The sequence below is a fragment of the Alternaria postmessia genome, assembly GCF_024291825.1.
Source record: "Alternaria postmessia strain BMP 2775 chromosome Unknown scaffold_46, whole genome shotgun sequence".
In the NCBI taxonomy this organism is placed as follows: domain Eukaryota; kingdom Fungi; phylum Ascomycota; class Dothideomycetes; order Pleosporales; family Pleosporaceae; genus Alternaria; species Alternaria postmessia.
The window spans coordinates 114,200-130,593 of record NW_026260119.1 but is presented as its reverse complement, the minus strand read 5'-3'; the positions used below and the strand labels follow the sequence as shown (position 1 = coordinate 130,593).

Sequence of the window (16,394 nt, the reverse complement as noted above, 5' to 3'; positions counted from 1 at the left end):
AAGCAGACAGCGTTAGAGAGATTAGGTAGTGCGAGGAGTACAGTAGTCAAGAAGTGAACTACGGAAATAAGATTGGAAAGATAAGACCTTGAAAAGGCCTGGCAAGAGAGGATACGTAAAAAACGAGAGAGAGAATAGGAAATTTTGAACCGTTAGATTTTGAATAGTAGGAATGGCCAGACCTTACAAACCCCAAGGTATCGCAATTAGCCGGAAATAGCAAATAATCGCTGAGGTTGCACTTTGGAAGCAAAGATGATATAGAAGTAATGGAAGCGGCAAGAAGGAAGTATCGACACGCGTAGCTGTTGCTGACGTAAGGCGGAACGGCGAGGATTGAGTGCCAAGCAGTGACGACGCCCAAGAGGATCGATCATCTTACTTGGACACTCCACTCCACCCTTTGCATGCCTACGCACACGACCAGGCAGCAAAGCTGCATATAGTCTTCCAACACGTCAACAGCAAAGCTTGAAAATCTACCATCGACGCGCGAGATAAACGATCAAAATGCCGCCCCCACCGCCGCCTCCGCCGCCTCCACGTAAGTTGTCCCTGTTGGAACTGCTAAGACACGTATTGACTTTGTGTATTTAGCCCCAGGTATGGGAAGGGGAGCTGGTAGAGGTATGCCGCCGCCGCCTGGCAAGGCACCTGGGGCTAAAGCACCTGCTTCAGGTGCAGGACGAGTATGTCGCATCCTCGCGAGAGATTGGCACTGCGCGCAGTCATGACTAACATATCACAGGGCGCACTCCTGGGCGACATTACAAAGGGCGCACGATTGAAGAAAGTCACAGTGGTCAACGATCGATCCGCGCCTATCGTTGGCAAAGTGAGCGACGGGCCCGCTCCAGTCGCCATGGGCGCACCTGCAATTCCGACAATGGGCAAGGCACCGGCAGTCCCAGGTCTTGCGCCGCCAGGGAACCGAGCAAGAAGCAACAGTGATACTGGAGACGCGCCTGCTGCGCCCCCGCAGCTGGGGGGACTGTTCGCAGGAGGAATGCCGAAGCTAAGAAAGTCAGGTAACAACTCCCATTTACCAACTGCATGTGAGACATGCGCTGACTTTGTATTCGCATCTTTTAGGCGGTGTCAAGACCGGCGCAGAAGCTCCGTCCTATGCTTCAGATCCTGAGTCGAATAGAGGCTCGGGAGCACCCAAACCACCTTCATCATTACCTCCCGCACCACCAGCTATGAACACCAGACCGCAACTCAACGCTCTTCGGGGCCAAGACTCAAGACCCAACTCGGTAGCCTCAAGTATAAGCGGCAAGCCCAAACCTCCGTTACCTCTAGGGAAAAAACCACCTATTCCCCCTCCCTCATCTCGCAAACCGTCCAATCTTGCCGCTCGAGCATCCCCAGCTCCCCCTTCGCTTCCTCCGGTAAGAAATGCTCCTGTACAAACTGCGCATGAAACACATGCTGACTTTGTGTGCCGGCTTTTAGGCACCACCACCATTGCCACCAACTTCTACATCCCCTAGACCAACTGCTGTTCCTCCACCACCGCCATTACCGCCTTCGAGATCCACCCCCCCTCCTCCTCCTCCTCCGCCGTCCGTGCCTCCCCCAGCGAGCGCACAGGACGATGACGACGAATACGACCCGTACAAATACGATAGTCGCGCGCCATCCGCCCCGCCCGCCCCGCCACCACCACCGCCTCCATCGAACGGACACACGCCCTCTCTGGCTGAAACCGCCGCGCGCAATGCTTACAGTCGCACATCGCCTGCTGCGCCACCGCCTCCTCCACCTCAAGCAGCGCCGCCCAGTGCACCCGCGCCTTCTCCCCCACCCAGTGCCCCAATCAGCCGGCCTGCGTCTCAGACACCCCTGCGATCGATGATGGATCCGAGCTCGTACACCTTGACAAACGGCGGATCAAGCATAAAGAGTCCGACGAGCTCTCATTCCGGAGGTGGAAGGGAGAAGGGTAGGGTCAGGCCAATTCACGATTTGAGGTGGAGATTCCAAGACGAATCACAGTTTCCACGACCGAGAGAATTCACTGGCGGACAAAAAAGATACCGCGCTGGACGAGGCAGCAGTGTGCCATTGGATTTGAGCGCGTTCGAATGAGCGAATTCCGTAAAAAGGTTCTTCTGGGCGATTTGTTGCATTGCTGCTGGCCAGAGCGGTTTAGGAATAGATATTGAAGTTTAGCCTTGGCGTTAATGGGGTTTGGTGCCTTTATGGTATGTTGTAGATGTTTAGGGAGGATCGCTGAAATCAAGGTGTATGTGTAACTCGCAAAGAAACACCTTGAGGGTATTTCGCATGCGATAGCAAGTACATGAGTGCGTTGGACAAATCAACAATTTACTATGAGGGTACAATCTGTTGAGTTGCTGGAGTGAGTGTCATAGTAGCTACGCAGTTTTGCGGTCTGAACAATATACTGTTCGAACGGTCAAACCTTGTCTGTATGAACTACTAGAGTTACCATTCTTCCAATGTTTGCTCTGGCAATACTCCATGGCCACATTCATTGACTATCATGTGGCAGTTTTTAGTGCTTGGCATATGTGAAAAGCATTAAGATTAAATTGCTAACATCATTCTAGCCCGACCTCAGCTACACTGTGTTCCCTCCATTCCTTACGACATATCGATCCATTGTTTCTTTCTTCTCTTTTGCTTGTTCATCCTCTTCCTCTCGTTGCTGAGGCACCCCTAACGCCTGCTTGGTATAGATCCGGTACAAAGTGCCACCCCAGTTGACAAAATAGATTATGAACATGAATATGAGGAGGGCGGTAGTGAAGCCACGGAAAGCGGTCGAATTGAGAGAGATCGAAAGGTTGAGGAGGCCGGTGGTATAAACACCTAAGAAGTCTTGGTCAGTTCAGTGTACGATTAGTGTCGAGAGAAGGACTCACCCATTGGGAAGATAAGGCTCCACCACGCCAAGCTGAATGGCAGCTGCCTCTTGACAAGAGCCTCAACCACGATATACCATGACATGGTAATCCACATGAACCCGAAGCCCAATGCTAACAACGCGATTAATATCGCTGCTGCACTCACACTGCTCGCTGCACTGGATTGCAACCATGTCCCTTGGTTGTAACTTCCAAACATCCCTCTCGTACTCGCAGCCGAACTCAGCGTCTGGATTGCCGTGGCGAATTGACCAACAGGTCCCACTGTGATGACAAGACTGGGAATCTTCATCGGTGGAGGCAGACCCACAGCGATGAGTTTATGCGCAATGAACGCATAGTAGAGGAGCGCAAGGAAGAAGGCGTAGCCGATGCACATGTATCCTGTGACGATGATAGGAACGGCCATGCTAGCACTCAGTCCAACCGAGTAATTCGCAATCAAACCGCCCGTCGTACCAAGCGTCATGACAGAGATGAGCGGAAGCAGAATCGTAGGACTGAGCTGACGATCAACAGTAATATCCCGCTTCGCAAGCACAATGACTTGGAAACTACACAGTGTCACTGTCCACACGAGACCAATCCACCACAACACGTAGGCAAAGACGGTCCAGTTATACCCCCAAGCCGTGGAACATGTGAGCGTTACCTGCGCTACCAGTGTCAAGTACGCAATGGCTGGTGCGCCAAGGTACGAAAGCTCTTCTTCGTGGGAGAGTGTCTGCGTTTTGACGTGGCGTGGGAATTTCGCGAGGCGTAGCAGCGAGATGAGGGTAAAGACCGTGAACAAGACGAGGTTGAAGACGAACATGATCGTTGCGAGGATGCCTAGGCCGCGGAATTGCCAGGGAAGAAGATTCATTATTATTGACAGGACGCCCGTGTCCATGGATACCGTGAACCTGCTTCATGATTAGTGGCGGCCATGGTTTTTCTTGCTACGATGGAAATACCATTGTGGACTGAAGTTTTTGATCGCAATTGACCATCCTGGCTCACGTTTCGGTATGACGCCATCTCGTTCTTGACGTTGGTGTTGTTGTCCCGAGCTGCTCCTTCCATTGGTTGACATGGCGCGCGGCAGGTGTGAAGGATGCGGTTACCCCAGATTCGCGTGCAGCGTAACGACAACTAAGCTTTCTAAAGCCAACATCATGAAGTGAAACCTCTATGTATTATCCTAAACCAAACTATTCGATCTAAGGGTAAAAACAAAGAGACCACGGCTTTCGTGATGTCAGCGGAAATAGGTGGTTGCTTGTGACATCACGGAACCGTGGTCCCGACCCTGCCGGGCGCGCTATTAAGTAACGAAATTACCTTCTCCGGAAGGCGATCGCAGAGAAAGAAGGGATCAATGACTGCACGCCAAACCCCTAGAACACCGTAAATGCAATGATCGCAACATCAACGCGTCACGACTCGTCGACGCGTCCCTACGACAGAGCGCGTCTGCCGCTTACGAGCTCTTCTTCCCCTTCTTCGTCCTCGGGACGCGACAGAGCCAATACAGGAAGATCGCCGCCGCCATGTTGAACGCGATGTATACCCATAGTAGACCAAAATCTCTCCAGCGCGTGTCCCAATCCGCGTGAATACGCGTAAGAAACTGGTCCGTGGAGTCCATCTGACAAAACCCGCATTGTCCGGTCGCCTGCGCGTCTCGAAGATAGCCACCAGCCATGTCAATATACTTGGACATGTATTCGCCGCAAGTTTGACCCTGTGGTGGGAAGAAAGTTTGGAACTCAGAGTCGGCGCAATAAGCGGGCGCTTGACCTAGTGTGGTCGACATGAAGCTCGACACCAGGTAGGTAAAAGGATTGACGCGATACATGAAGATCCAGAAACCAGGCAAATCGTTGGGTCCAGCGAGAATACCACAGAAGGCGTATAGCATGATGGTTATTAAAGTGGCAATAGCACCGGCAATCTCTTCGTTAGGCGAGCCGGCAATGAGCAGATGTGCGAGGGTGCTTGCGAAGACGAAGACGGCCACGACAATGAGAAGAGCGTGGAAACCACGAATGTTAACTGCATCCGTAGCTTCTGCGTTGCGGTACAAGCCGGCAGGATAGTACCACACGAGGAAGCAAAAGACAGCCATGAAAGCATTCCAAGCCAACTCGATGAAAATGTTGGAGAGGACGAATGCTTGCCAAGCATAGGTCTTCGACTGTCGCTCCCGCGCTTCGTACAGAGTCCGTTGCGAAATCCACATCGGCATGATCTGGTAGATGAGTTGGATGACCACGAATAAGAAGATGAAGACGCCAAACATCTGGTTCTGCAGGCCCTGCATGGTGTTGTTGCTGTCAAAGAACGAGAATCCGATCAGGATAGAACAACCAATAGTCAAGATAGCCTTTGCGTAGATGTATGACGGCGTCCTCCAGTATTGTTGTGCGCACCGCATGGCTACAGCGCGTAGTTGGTCCTTGAAAGAGGCTGCAAAGGCCTGGTGACTGGCGTCGGCTGAGTCCATGACAGCAGAGGGCCGGTTGGCGAGTTCCCTAAGACTAGCTAGTTCAGTTTGAACATTCGCGTACTCCTTGCTGGACTTCCAGACAGCAGGCCAATCAATCTCGGTTCGCGCACCGGGTGCGGCACCGATTGCTGCAAGCATATACTCGGCAGGGTTGGTACCGGCAGGGCATGCTGGCGCTCCGTTGCGAGTGAAGTAATCGAGGAGGGTCTTGGAGTCGCGACCGATCTCACCAAAGTATACAGTCCTTCCACCTTTGGCGAGTAGAAGGAGTCGGTTGAAGCGCTGAAAGAGAAGGGATGAAGGCTGATGAACCGTACAGAGGATCGCCTGGCCGTCTCGGGTGAGCTTCTCCATCAAATCACAGATGGACCATGAAGTCTGACTGTCGAGACCAGAAGTGGGTTCGTCGAGGAAGAGTAGCAACTTGGGACGGGCGGCGAGCTCGACGCCAATGGTGAGGCGCTTACGTTCTGAATCAAGTTAGTGAAGCTCGTGGGTCATGGCCGGAAGCATGGGGATAATTACGCTCAACATTGAGTCCAGATCCGGGAATACCAACGACAGCATCTGCATACTCTTCCATATCCAAAAGACGAATGACATGATCAACATATGCGAGCCGCTCCTCGCGTCCATACTCCGGTGGCTGTCTGAGCAATGCAGAGAACTCCAGAGCCTCTCGTACAGTGGATGTATCCAGATGTATGTCTTGTTGCATGCAGTAGCCGGTCTGTCGTTGGAAAGACTCGTCTCTTTGACGGCCGTCCACAAGCATGTTACCACCAATGACGCCCATGGTCGTTCGACTTGCGAGAACATCGAGGAGTGTAGTCTTACCTGCACCTGACACACCCTGCAGGACTGTTAGCTTGAGTACAAAGAAGCAGTCCGGTTACCATACCATGAGAGCTGTCAGGGTGCCCGGCCTGATGTATCCGTCTACACCATCCAGGATAGTACGGGTTTCCCCCTTGATCTGGACTTCGTATGTAACCTTCTCCCAGTGAAAGATAGACACCTGCTTTTGCATTGTGGGTTCCAGTTCTGTGTTATGGCTGATCTTCTCACCCTCGTGGGCAGTTGCTCCACCGGCTTCCTCGTCAGCACCGTTCTTCTTCGCCGTCTTCTGCATCTTGGAACGTCGGAACACAAGCACTTCGCCCTTAGAGCGCTCGGAAGCAACCAACTCGCTCATGACCAAGTGAGCAAGGAAGAGAATGACTGTAATGGCTATGATGATACCATAGTTGGACCATCGTTCACTGTAGTTATACTTGAAGGCAGTCTCGACGTATGCAGTACCGCTGACGTAGTCTAGACCTGGTTGGGAGCCTTGCACAGCACATGCTCGCTGTTCAGGCGCAACGTTCTCATACGATGGTCCAGAGGGTACGAAGGACGAACAAGCAAATGTTCGATTGTGGAACTCGTTGACCATGACATTTTCGAAGCCGTACGCAACCGGATTAATCCATCGGAACCAGCCCGCCCATCCTTGCATATACTGGACCGGGATAGCAAACCCGGTGTATAGTACGAGCATGATCAGGATGAGAGAGCTAGGAGCGAGCGCTTGGGCGAGGGTTTTCGTCATCGAAGCGAACAGCCGGAAGAACATGCTCATGGAGAGACCTGTGGTAAACCCAACGAGCAGGAAGTAAAAATACGGGCCGGGCTCTCGACGTAAATTGGACATGAAGTACAATGTCGTGTTGACCAAAAGACTATTAGTGATCTTGTACGGCAGGTCCACGATCATCGACGACAATGCTTCCGCCGAAGGATGATACAGGGCATAGCGATTGTGTTTCTCAATGATAGTACGCTTTGCGTAGAGATTCATAATCTCCAACATCGATCCGAAAGCATTGAGCAGCACGACCATGAACAAAACTCCGCCACGCTTGAAGAAGGACGCGGTCGACTGAGGTAGGTTGTAAAAGATACTCGATATGATGAGTGCCTCGAAGAAGTTGACGATGAGCATAGTCAGAAGAACGCTCGGGTCATTTTTGAGTCTCTGCACATCTCTCCACATGCAGAGACGGATCTGCCTCCAATATGAAAGAGTATATGGCGACTTCTGTCGTTGCTTCTTGGATTTCTCCATTGTCCTAGAAAGCGCAAAGCGTTCATGCTGCTCACCCTTGAGAGGATAGGTGTTGTTGTATTCTTCTATCTCTTTCAATAACCGTTGACGTTCGGGACTCTCCTTCCAGCATCGAGCGAAGTCGTCAGAGGTACGGGGCGTGGTGTTCTCGAAGCCCTTCCGGATGCGGCGCTCAGATGCGGATGTCATTGAGGTGAGGAAATCGGGCGTGGTCTGGGAGGCAGGGCATTCGAAGCCAAGACGTTCAAAATATACGCGCGCCTCGTTCGACGGTCCGAAGTAGATCTGACGGCCTTCGTACAGTACAGTGACTTTGTCGAAAACCTGTAGGAGTTAGCCAAACCATTCTCTGGTCGCATCTTACTGGAAACTAACCTCGTATGCGGCTTGTGGAGCTTGATAGATGGCGATTACGCAAGCTGCACCAAAGACGTCACACTGAGTCCTCAGCGTCTTACAGAACTCCACCGCATTCGCTGAGTCTAAACCACGAGTCGAGTTGTCCCACAGCTGGAGAGGTGCAAAGCTGAGAGAGGCCTCAGCAATCGTTACCCGCTTGCGCTCACCCCCGGAAACTCCACGGACATAATCATTGCCTACGCGTGTGTTTGACGTGTGCGAGATACCGTACATAGCCATGACGACCTACTAGAAGTCAGTGATCAGTTCATTTGAGCTCGAGTATGTATGCTCACATCTCGTAGATGTTCAGCGTAGCGTTGGCGACTGATACCACCGGGTATGGTACGGGGTGCTCGGGCTAGAGCAGCGAAGTACAACGTGTCACCCACACTCAACTGAGGAAAGTGCGCATCAACCTCTGCGGTGTAAATTGCTTCTCCACGGAACACTGAGTTCATATCTTTTGCTGGCACACCCTGGTAGTTTAAGTATGAGTCGGGGCTGACTTGGAAACCATGGGTCTCGCCGGCGATAGTCTTCAACAGTGTTGAACATCCCGATCTACTGAGTGTTAGATCATATAGCAGTATTCGACAATACTTGAACATACCCAGGGGGTCCGAGGACACATAATTGCTCTCCCGGAAGGAGCAGTCCATCCAGATCCCGTAATATCTCGATTTTCTGTGTTCCTCTTCCAAATAAAGCAGGCAATTTGAGGATGGTATTCCCCACAGTCGACTGGAAGTCTGTTGGTGAGCCTTTGCCCCAAACATTCAAGCCTCTGAATGCGACGCCGGCAACACGGGGAATTGTTTCTTCACTACTGTAACGCAAGTCGTAAAATGATCGGGCCCAATCTTTGGCACGAAATTGGTCGCTCTTGGGGTCAAGTCGGTGGTGCACATCGTCGGCAAAGGGTGAGCCAACATTTTGCTGTTCTGAATGTGTTGTAAATTTGCGCACAAGCTCATGAACATCTCCTTCACGCTGCGCTTCTTGTTGATCTTCGGTCTTGTCGTCAGGTCCTGTAGAGTTGGAGCTAGCGTCTGACTCCAACTTCAAGCGGTCAACGTGGGCTTCTTCTTTGACCGCTTGTGTCTCAGTGAAGCCTAGTCCAGCTGACATGCTCAAATAGAGATGCGCGTTCAAGGAACTTCGACGAAACCGCGACCAGGATGTGGATATATTACTAGAAATGCTATTGGTCAAGGATAGCACTAGCAGTACTGTCAGTCGGGGTTCGTGAGTCTATCGCATGAATGTATGAATGAATGCACTTACAGTAGGGAGTTCTTGTGCGGATCGAACAGTGCTGGCCCAGTATAGGCAAGGGAAGATATCAGATAGCGATATCGAAACAGCTCGAAAGTACTGTCCGTCGACATTCCTTTTATTGAATGAACCATGATGCTGAACGGTCATATCTTCGCAACTATGTCCAACACAGGTCAGTCGGCAGACTTGGCGATCCTGGTCCGAGTGTTATGGGTGGTGTTCGTGATTCTCGGCAGTACGTAATTAACCGGACACCGCGCTTTCCCGAATGTCCGCGGGCTCCTTGCCCTTTCCTCATCTACGTCTTCCTCTCGATGCGCAATTTTGCAGAACATTTGGTGATTCGCTAGTCGACCAGACCGCTTTCGCGCGCGAACACCTTTCCGGAACCCGGAGGTGCGTCCAAGAAGTCGCTGCAGCCATAAAATGACGATGAAGCTTGCCGTAGGTACCCATCATCTACACTGATCGGAGAGCGGAGATTGCTAAATGTCCCTTGAAGTGTCTTCGGTGCAAGCGTAAAAAGATCAAATGCGACAAAGCGGAGCCAGTTTGCCACCAATGCATCGCTGCCAAAGAAGAATGTCAGTATGTAGAACGACGACAAAGGCCGCGCCACGCCCAACAAAAAGCTGTCGTCCAGCATCTGAGCCAGCGACTAGAGATGCTCGAGAAGCAAATCAGTGATGCTGCCGATGATCGTTCATCATCTGTGTCAGATCTGGCACCGAGACGCGAATCGATAAGAAAGAGCACACCCGTGCCGTCTCCAGAGGCCTCGCTGACTGTGGCTGATGGTCAGGAGTCATGGGTAATGAAACCGATACCGAAGGAGTTCGTGTTCGCTGAGTTAGGCCTTGAGTGAGTTGAACGTACCATAGAATGTTTGCTGCCTGCTCAATCATCTATGATCTGCATCCATATGCAAACGTGTGCCAAAAAGCATTCAAGGATACTGCTCAGAGGATACGAGCGCCCTTCAAAGTCCTGTCGGATCATAATAGCTAACCTTTGTAGATCTACCGGCTTGCGACTGATACTCGACGCAGCTTCCAAGACAAGGCTACTCCAGTCGCGACACCAACGTCAAATATCGATAATGCAATGTCGGCGCTCAACGAGGCCATCGAAGACCTTGGAAAATTGAGGGTGCGCACTGGGGCATTGAGTGTAGACTTCAAAATCTCCATAACAGAGGCACGATCATGTATCGACGGATTTGTCACCGTCATGTCCTCAATGCTTGTACCGGACGCATTCACGAACTCCATTTTGGATATCGGCTTACTTCGCGCGTTACCCGAAATAATTGACTCTCCTTTCGTCAATGTGGATCCTAGTATGCGTGTGCTGTAGTGAGTGGCTCCTGCTCAAGCTGTATGGGAGTCGAACCTAACTGATATCAACGTCAAGTTACAACGCCATGTTTTATGGATTACAGTTGACGGAGGCCCCAGGAGGAGACCGGATCAAGAAGGCATATATGAAGGTATTAGAGAGCGTGCCTGCATGGCTCGAATCTCCGAGTGACACAAGCATGGACATTCATACCGCAGCCCTTTCGGCATGGACAGCGATGACCTGCCATGACTACCAGTTAGCATGGAAGTTTCACTGCAAGTCCTGCCAGCATGTCAAATCAAACGGGATAGATCAGCTGGATGTCATACCGGCAAAATCCTTCGAAGAAGAAAGCAGGAAAGATACCGACCGCTATACATACTGGTACATCCTGTCTATTGACACCTTCTTCCGTCTGTTCTATGATAAGCCGACAGTCTTGCAGTACGTACCAAACAAGGTTCGGCCACCACTACTCTTTCGTTCCGACAACATGCACCCCTCAGCTCTGAACGTCATAATGAGCGCCGTATGGATAAGGTACACACTCCTGACTGTAGAAATGATCAGCTACGTCGATAGTCACCAAACACCGGATCAGGATGAAACAGTCTCCCAGAAAATCGACGAAACTTGCTTACAGATGGAGGCACTTATGGACGAGTGGAAGTTACATGAAATGATGAACGCGGCGGATACTTCAGAAGAAGTTCGCTGTCTTGTCGCAGATCACATCAGTGAGTGGACCCAGTATATTGAATTTGAAGGAGGAGCAACCATCAGCTAACCTTGCGTAGTGAACATTTATGCGACGATAATCGGGTTGCAAAGATTGGTACGTCATCACCAAGCAAGACCTGGGTCAAAGGACATCGCCCTCCGAGCCGCTCGCCGTGTCCTAAATACCATCCTTGACTTCTACAATACGCCCAGTCTGAACATCAAGTTCACGAGCATAACAGATCAGTAAGCTTCGCTCGTTAATGCCCTATCCGTTCCATGTATTTCCTCAATGCAGCCACTAACCTGGCGTCAGTTTCATAACATTGTATCCTTTCTGTGTCGTATTTACACTATACGAGCACATACTAGCTTGCAGCAAACCTGAGGATTGCGAAAGTGATATACAAATCCTTGAGAACATCGGAGCTGCTATGGCTCAAAGCGGTACACAACGTCGAGATTTGGTCCCATTCGAAAGGACGATCAACGCTCTGAACCGCGTTTCACGATCTCTACAGGAAGAGAGGCGAAAAGAATCGATGTTGATCGAGACTAGAGAGCATGTTGCGCAAGAAACGGACCTGCCTCCGACCAATTTCGATACAATCCAGAACCTGATGGCTAGCGAACTTCCAGACATCGATATGTCAAACTTCTCATCGATGCCCGACTACACTCCGAATATGGACGGTGACTTCCAATCTGTGGGATTTTTTAGGGCGATAGAAAACGATTTCGTTGCGCGGAACTGGCAAACCGACTGGTGGGATCTCGGCGGTGGTGCAGATATCGGAATGAGCCAGATTCCAGACACTCATCCACCAGATTTTGCCTACCAAGCACCAAATACATGAGTATGGCAGAGGCTCAATGAGAACGCAGAGAGTGAACGAGCGGTGGGATACTATCATGACTCTGAGAGGTGGATAAAAGCTACCCGCAACCTTGTGAGATTATTGTTTCGATATCCAACTGTACAAATAGCATATACAAAGGCAAGAGTGGGCGAAGTGTGAACTACTCAAGATCAGGCCTACCAAGGTCAGCGCTTCGGCTGTTCGGTACTAGCGCTTATTACCCACTCTGCCTTCTCAATGCGTTATCACATCCAGTACCTTTGCCGGTCAGCACGTACGAACGGATGTGGGGATACATACTGAATTCCAGCAACGTTCAGTCATCATGCCACATTCCGCCCTGACCCACTTACTCACTTATAGTGCTATGGGCTTCCCTGAATTGGTGTCCTTCCTGATTCCATCTTGATCACTCTATACTCTGCGGTCATGCAACCTCCATTTCCATCACCAACGGCCACCTGGCATAACGAATCTTATGATGCTATCAACCCATCGAATGCAGGCCTCAGCCAAGCAGGGAAGACAGTAATCATCACAGGAGCCGGCAGCGGCATAGGCCGTGCTACAGCTCTAGCTTTCGCGAAAGCAGACGCAGCACGCCTGATCCTAATTGGACGCACCGAATCGACCCTCGAAGAGACCAAAAAGCTTCTCGCAGGGAGTAAATCAGAATGTGCAGTCTACCCTGTCTCAGCGACTGATGAGACTGCGATGCATGACATCGCTAAACAGGTCGGCGCCTGGGATGTCCTCGTTCTTGCCGCAGCACACATTTCCTCGCCGTCCAAGATCGTCGAGGCTTCTCTGCAAGATTGGTGGGCGGACTATGAGACGAATGTCAAATCCATCATAATCGCTTCACAAGCTTTCATCCCAAGTGCAAAGCCTGGTGCTGCTTTGTATACGCTCGCTGCTGGCGCAGCTGCTCTGCCGCCAGCATACACACCCGGACTATCGGGTTACCTCGTATCAAAGACCGCGCAGACAAAGATCGTCGAGTTTCTTGCCGCTGAGAACCCAGATCTCTTTGCATGCGCCGTACATCCTGGAATGGTGGATACAGGTATCTTCCGAGGCTCTGGCGCGGATCCGTCACAGCTACCTATGGACTCTGGTGAGTGGTAACAAGAACTAGTAAAGAAGTGTACTGATTTGTCGCACAGTGGATCTAAGCGCGAACTTTCTTGTTTGGCTATCGCAGCCAAAGACTAAGTTCCTGAGCGGTAAGATGGTTTGGGCGAACTGGGATGTGGAGGAGTTGGAAGCGCGCCAGGACAAAATCAAGGGGAGTTCGATGATGACGGTTGGGCTTGAGGGATGGCCCTACAGTCCTGCTGCTGCGAAGTAGTCGCTGCATTGATCAGATCCACAGCCGCTTCATATTGAAGCACATCGTTGTAATTGGTATGCATGCAAATGGGATGCAGTGTGGCGTTAAGCTGTGTGAATGTTGTCTCATGCATGCTCTCCACCAAATCTTGCAAGTGATGGCCCTTCATGGTTGCCTTTTCTTCAATCTCTACACTACATTCGACATCCAATAAGTGGCCAACAAACGCTCTAGAATCGGAGCGGACCGTCCACACCGTCAGTCATGCAAGCCTCAAGTGGCTGTGCATCTCAGCCCGTCGTCCTTCAATCTTCCCCACCTTTCCACTGGGTCAGCTCTTAAGCTTGCCTTGATATTTGCCACCACTGAATGCAGTGTTCTGTCCCTTCATGTTGCATACCGGAGCCGTCTCACAAGATTCGTGGGAAATCTCACTCTTACTCAATATGCGTGTGCCTGCAAGGCTGACGGACCCGCTTTCGCCCGTCAGACTCAAAAGTGTCGTACTCGGTACGAACGAAGGACGATCGCGTCTAGAAGGCAGTCTATAGATCTGCAATGCTTGATCGACAGGTCTCAAACAGGGCAATGTAGACGCCGGACGTATAGCTGGGAAGATCAAGGAACAAAGACCCGGTGTATGGTAAGCCGTACTGATTACAACCTAGGATCATCTGTCGAGATGTCACATTGATTGGAGTACACAGGTCCTGCACCAATGCATCAGATACCGATTTCGTACTCCAGTGATGGGTTACAGATCGAGGTCCTTTGCACCTGTGAGGACCAGTACCCATGGTCTCCTTCCCTGGACATCTCGCCTAAAGGCCAGCACATCACCAAGCCTCCGCCTCTCTCTTGGGTCTTGAAGTCAAACTAACCTCTATCTCCACCCATCGTCATAAGCAATGTGCAGCGAATCAATAAGCCAAGACAAGCCAACACCGTTGTCGTGAATGACGGTGAGGCTTCTCAGGACCCTCCTCTTGCAAATCAGGTTATCGGGCAGACAGCCGCTCGACCCCGCCTCTCGCTACACGCACCTATCGATTGCGAACAACGTCAAAAAGCCACCCGCGGCCATTTATGCAAGCCACACGGCTTGATGGTCTATATTCGGCATTGGAATTCTGGTAGCGCGCGGCGAGTAGTTGAGCTATGGAGACATGTATGCAAGGCGTGACGTGACCGGTGAACGAGTGCAGCTGCCTGTGAGCAAAAAAAATGGAAAAGACGTTCTGGAATGTGAGAAGGCGGAAGTGACGACCTTGGTCAAAGGAAGCCGAGGTCTTGGCGATGAACACCCCAGTCTTCGCCCGTCGACAAGCATGTAAGACGTGATTTTGCTATGCAAGCACCAGGCTGTTTGCCTACAATCGACGAGCATGACCCCAGTTGTTCTAGCTCTTAGCAGAATTGCCTATACTATACGCCAGCTCAACATCACTTGACTTTGTCTTTCGCAGCCTCTTCTACAGTCTATGCTTTCTAACTCATATCGTGTCAAATTGCGCAACTCAACCCTCAATTTCTCTCATCAAAGCCTGCGAGACTAAAAGCACTCGCCAAACGCATGGTCTTGACCAATGAGTGTGCGCTTGGAGGCACATAAGCAATATGTACACCAAGCCTCAACAAGCCACAGGAAAAAAATGCACGCAGCACGCCTAACGCGAAGAAAAGAAGGAGAGAAAGGAATCAAGGGAACAGGGACACGGCTCGGTAGCGGCAACTGGCTAGTACGGCACGGTAGTTGAACCAGTAACTATAAGCCGAGTTTGCCGGTCCAGGAACCGGGTTTTCTTCCATCCCATTTCCCTATTGCAGTTGAGCTTGCCTTGAGAGCAAGTGGGCGAGCGGGTGCGTGGAGCGTAGTCCTTTCTTAACTGGACCGGCTCTTAAAACATGTCATACATTCCAGCTCACCACCCCTAAATCGGTCATGGTGTGATTGGATATGATGTGTGATCTCCTCCTGTCTTCAAACCCTCCTGTTTCTGTCCCTAGCTGAGCGCACGAAAAGCAAACATGTGTTCATCTCTAGCGGTCAAAGCTACCATGCAATAGTTGGCAATGTCGACATTCAAGGCTGAATACTTACCTAACCCGAACCTTTCTAAGCTTCCGCCGGCTGCACAACCCGCCTGTCCCCGTGGCGTACGTGTACTACTGTATATTAACCTAGGTAGCTTAGCGCAAGACAGCCTTACTGCACAGTACATGTAAGAAACACTTGGTTTTTCTGTTTCTCCAACCTACTCTTGCATATGCCGGACATCTGTCCAATCAAAGAGTTGTGACGCTGGGCGTGGCTGTCTTTCTCAGTGTCAGCACTGCAGTTGGTGGCAATTTGCTGACGGACGGCAACTACGGCTTGGCTTTCGTGTTCGTCAGATTAAAGCCACGACCTGTGGGCGTCCAGGGGGTAAGAACTCTAATCCTTCGTCCCGCTTCTCGTTGTCGTGAGGTTTGACGGAAAGTACTATAGCCGTAGTCTGTAATGAGTAGATTGGAGCGAGTACCAAGTCAAGCTCATTGCACAAAGCTATTGTCAATGGTTAGACCGGAACTATGAATGAGAAGCGGCACGAAAGTGAACAGACAGGGAATGCGATGCGGATAAAAGTTCATGATTGTACTATATGCTATGCAATGAGCCAGTAATCCCCGGTACTCATGCTACGTGGTGATCGTTAGGTGTGCCCATTTTTGTGTCTATAACGCCCGATTATGATGATTTACTACAACGCCGCTCGCATTCCTGGTGCCAAGCAACCTGTTGCGGCGGAGAGAGTAATTATGAAAAAACAACAGTACGTGGGTCTGTCCATGCTCCAAAACATACATGCAAAGTGCCCAGTGTCATGCTGCCCAAAAGAAGCCCCAAAGATTGCCAGATGATACAAAATTAAACGCTGTAAAACTTTCAATGCAGTTGTTGGTGCCAGCACGTGGTTGTGAT

At 50.9% G+C, this 16,394-nt stretch overlaps 4 protein-coding genes across 4 annotated transcripts; 3 read left to right on the top strand and 1 right to left on the bottom strand.

The window, feature by feature from the left end:
• Window positions 1-510: 510 nt before the first annotated feature.
• On the top strand, window positions 511-2,094 carry J4E82_007146 (uncharacterized protein; the record flags this gene model as incomplete). Its single annotated transcript, XM_051733395.1, has 5 exons — window positions 511-544; window positions 598-689; window positions 749-1,028; window positions 1,093-1,394; window positions 1,459-2,094. The coding sequence occupies 5 exons, from the start codon at window positions 511-513 to the stop codon at window positions 2,092-2,094; spliced, it is 1,344 nt and encodes a 447-aa protein (XP_051586855.1).
• Window positions 2,095-2,590: 496 nt separating this feature from the next.
• On the bottom strand, window positions 2,591-3,972 carry J4E82_007145 (uncharacterized protein; the record flags this gene model as incomplete). The annotated part of the gene is made up of 3 exons (XM_051733394.1): window positions 2,591-2,841; window positions 2,895-3,802; window positions 3,854-3,972. The coding sequence occupies 3 exons, from the start codon at window positions 3,970-3,972 to the stop codon at window positions 2,591-2,593; spliced, it is 1,278 nt and encodes a 425-aa protein (XP_051586854.1).
• Window positions 3,973-9,842: 5,870 nt separating this feature from the next.
• Window positions 9,843-12,096, top strand: J4E82_007144 (uncharacterized protein; the record flags this gene model as incomplete). Its single annotated transcript, XM_051733393.1, has 5 exons — window positions 9,843-10,039; window positions 10,228-10,533; window positions 10,592-11,256; window positions 11,317-11,485; window positions 11,619-12,096. 5 exons carry the CDS (start codon window positions 9,843-9,845, stop codon window positions 12,094-12,096), a joined length of 1,815 nt encoding a protein of 604 aa, XP_051586853.1.
• Window positions 12,097-12,528: 432 nt separating this feature from the next.
• Window positions 12,529-13,450, top strand: J4E82_007143 (uncharacterized protein; the record flags this gene model as incomplete). Its single annotated transcript, XM_051733392.1, has 2 exons — window positions 12,529-13,216; window positions 13,266-13,450. The coding sequence occupies 2 exons, from the start codon at window positions 12,529-12,531 to the stop codon at window positions 13,448-13,450; spliced, it is 873 nt and encodes a 290-aa protein (XP_051586852.1).
• Between the last annotated feature and the right edge of the window lie 2,944 nt (window positions 13,451-16,394).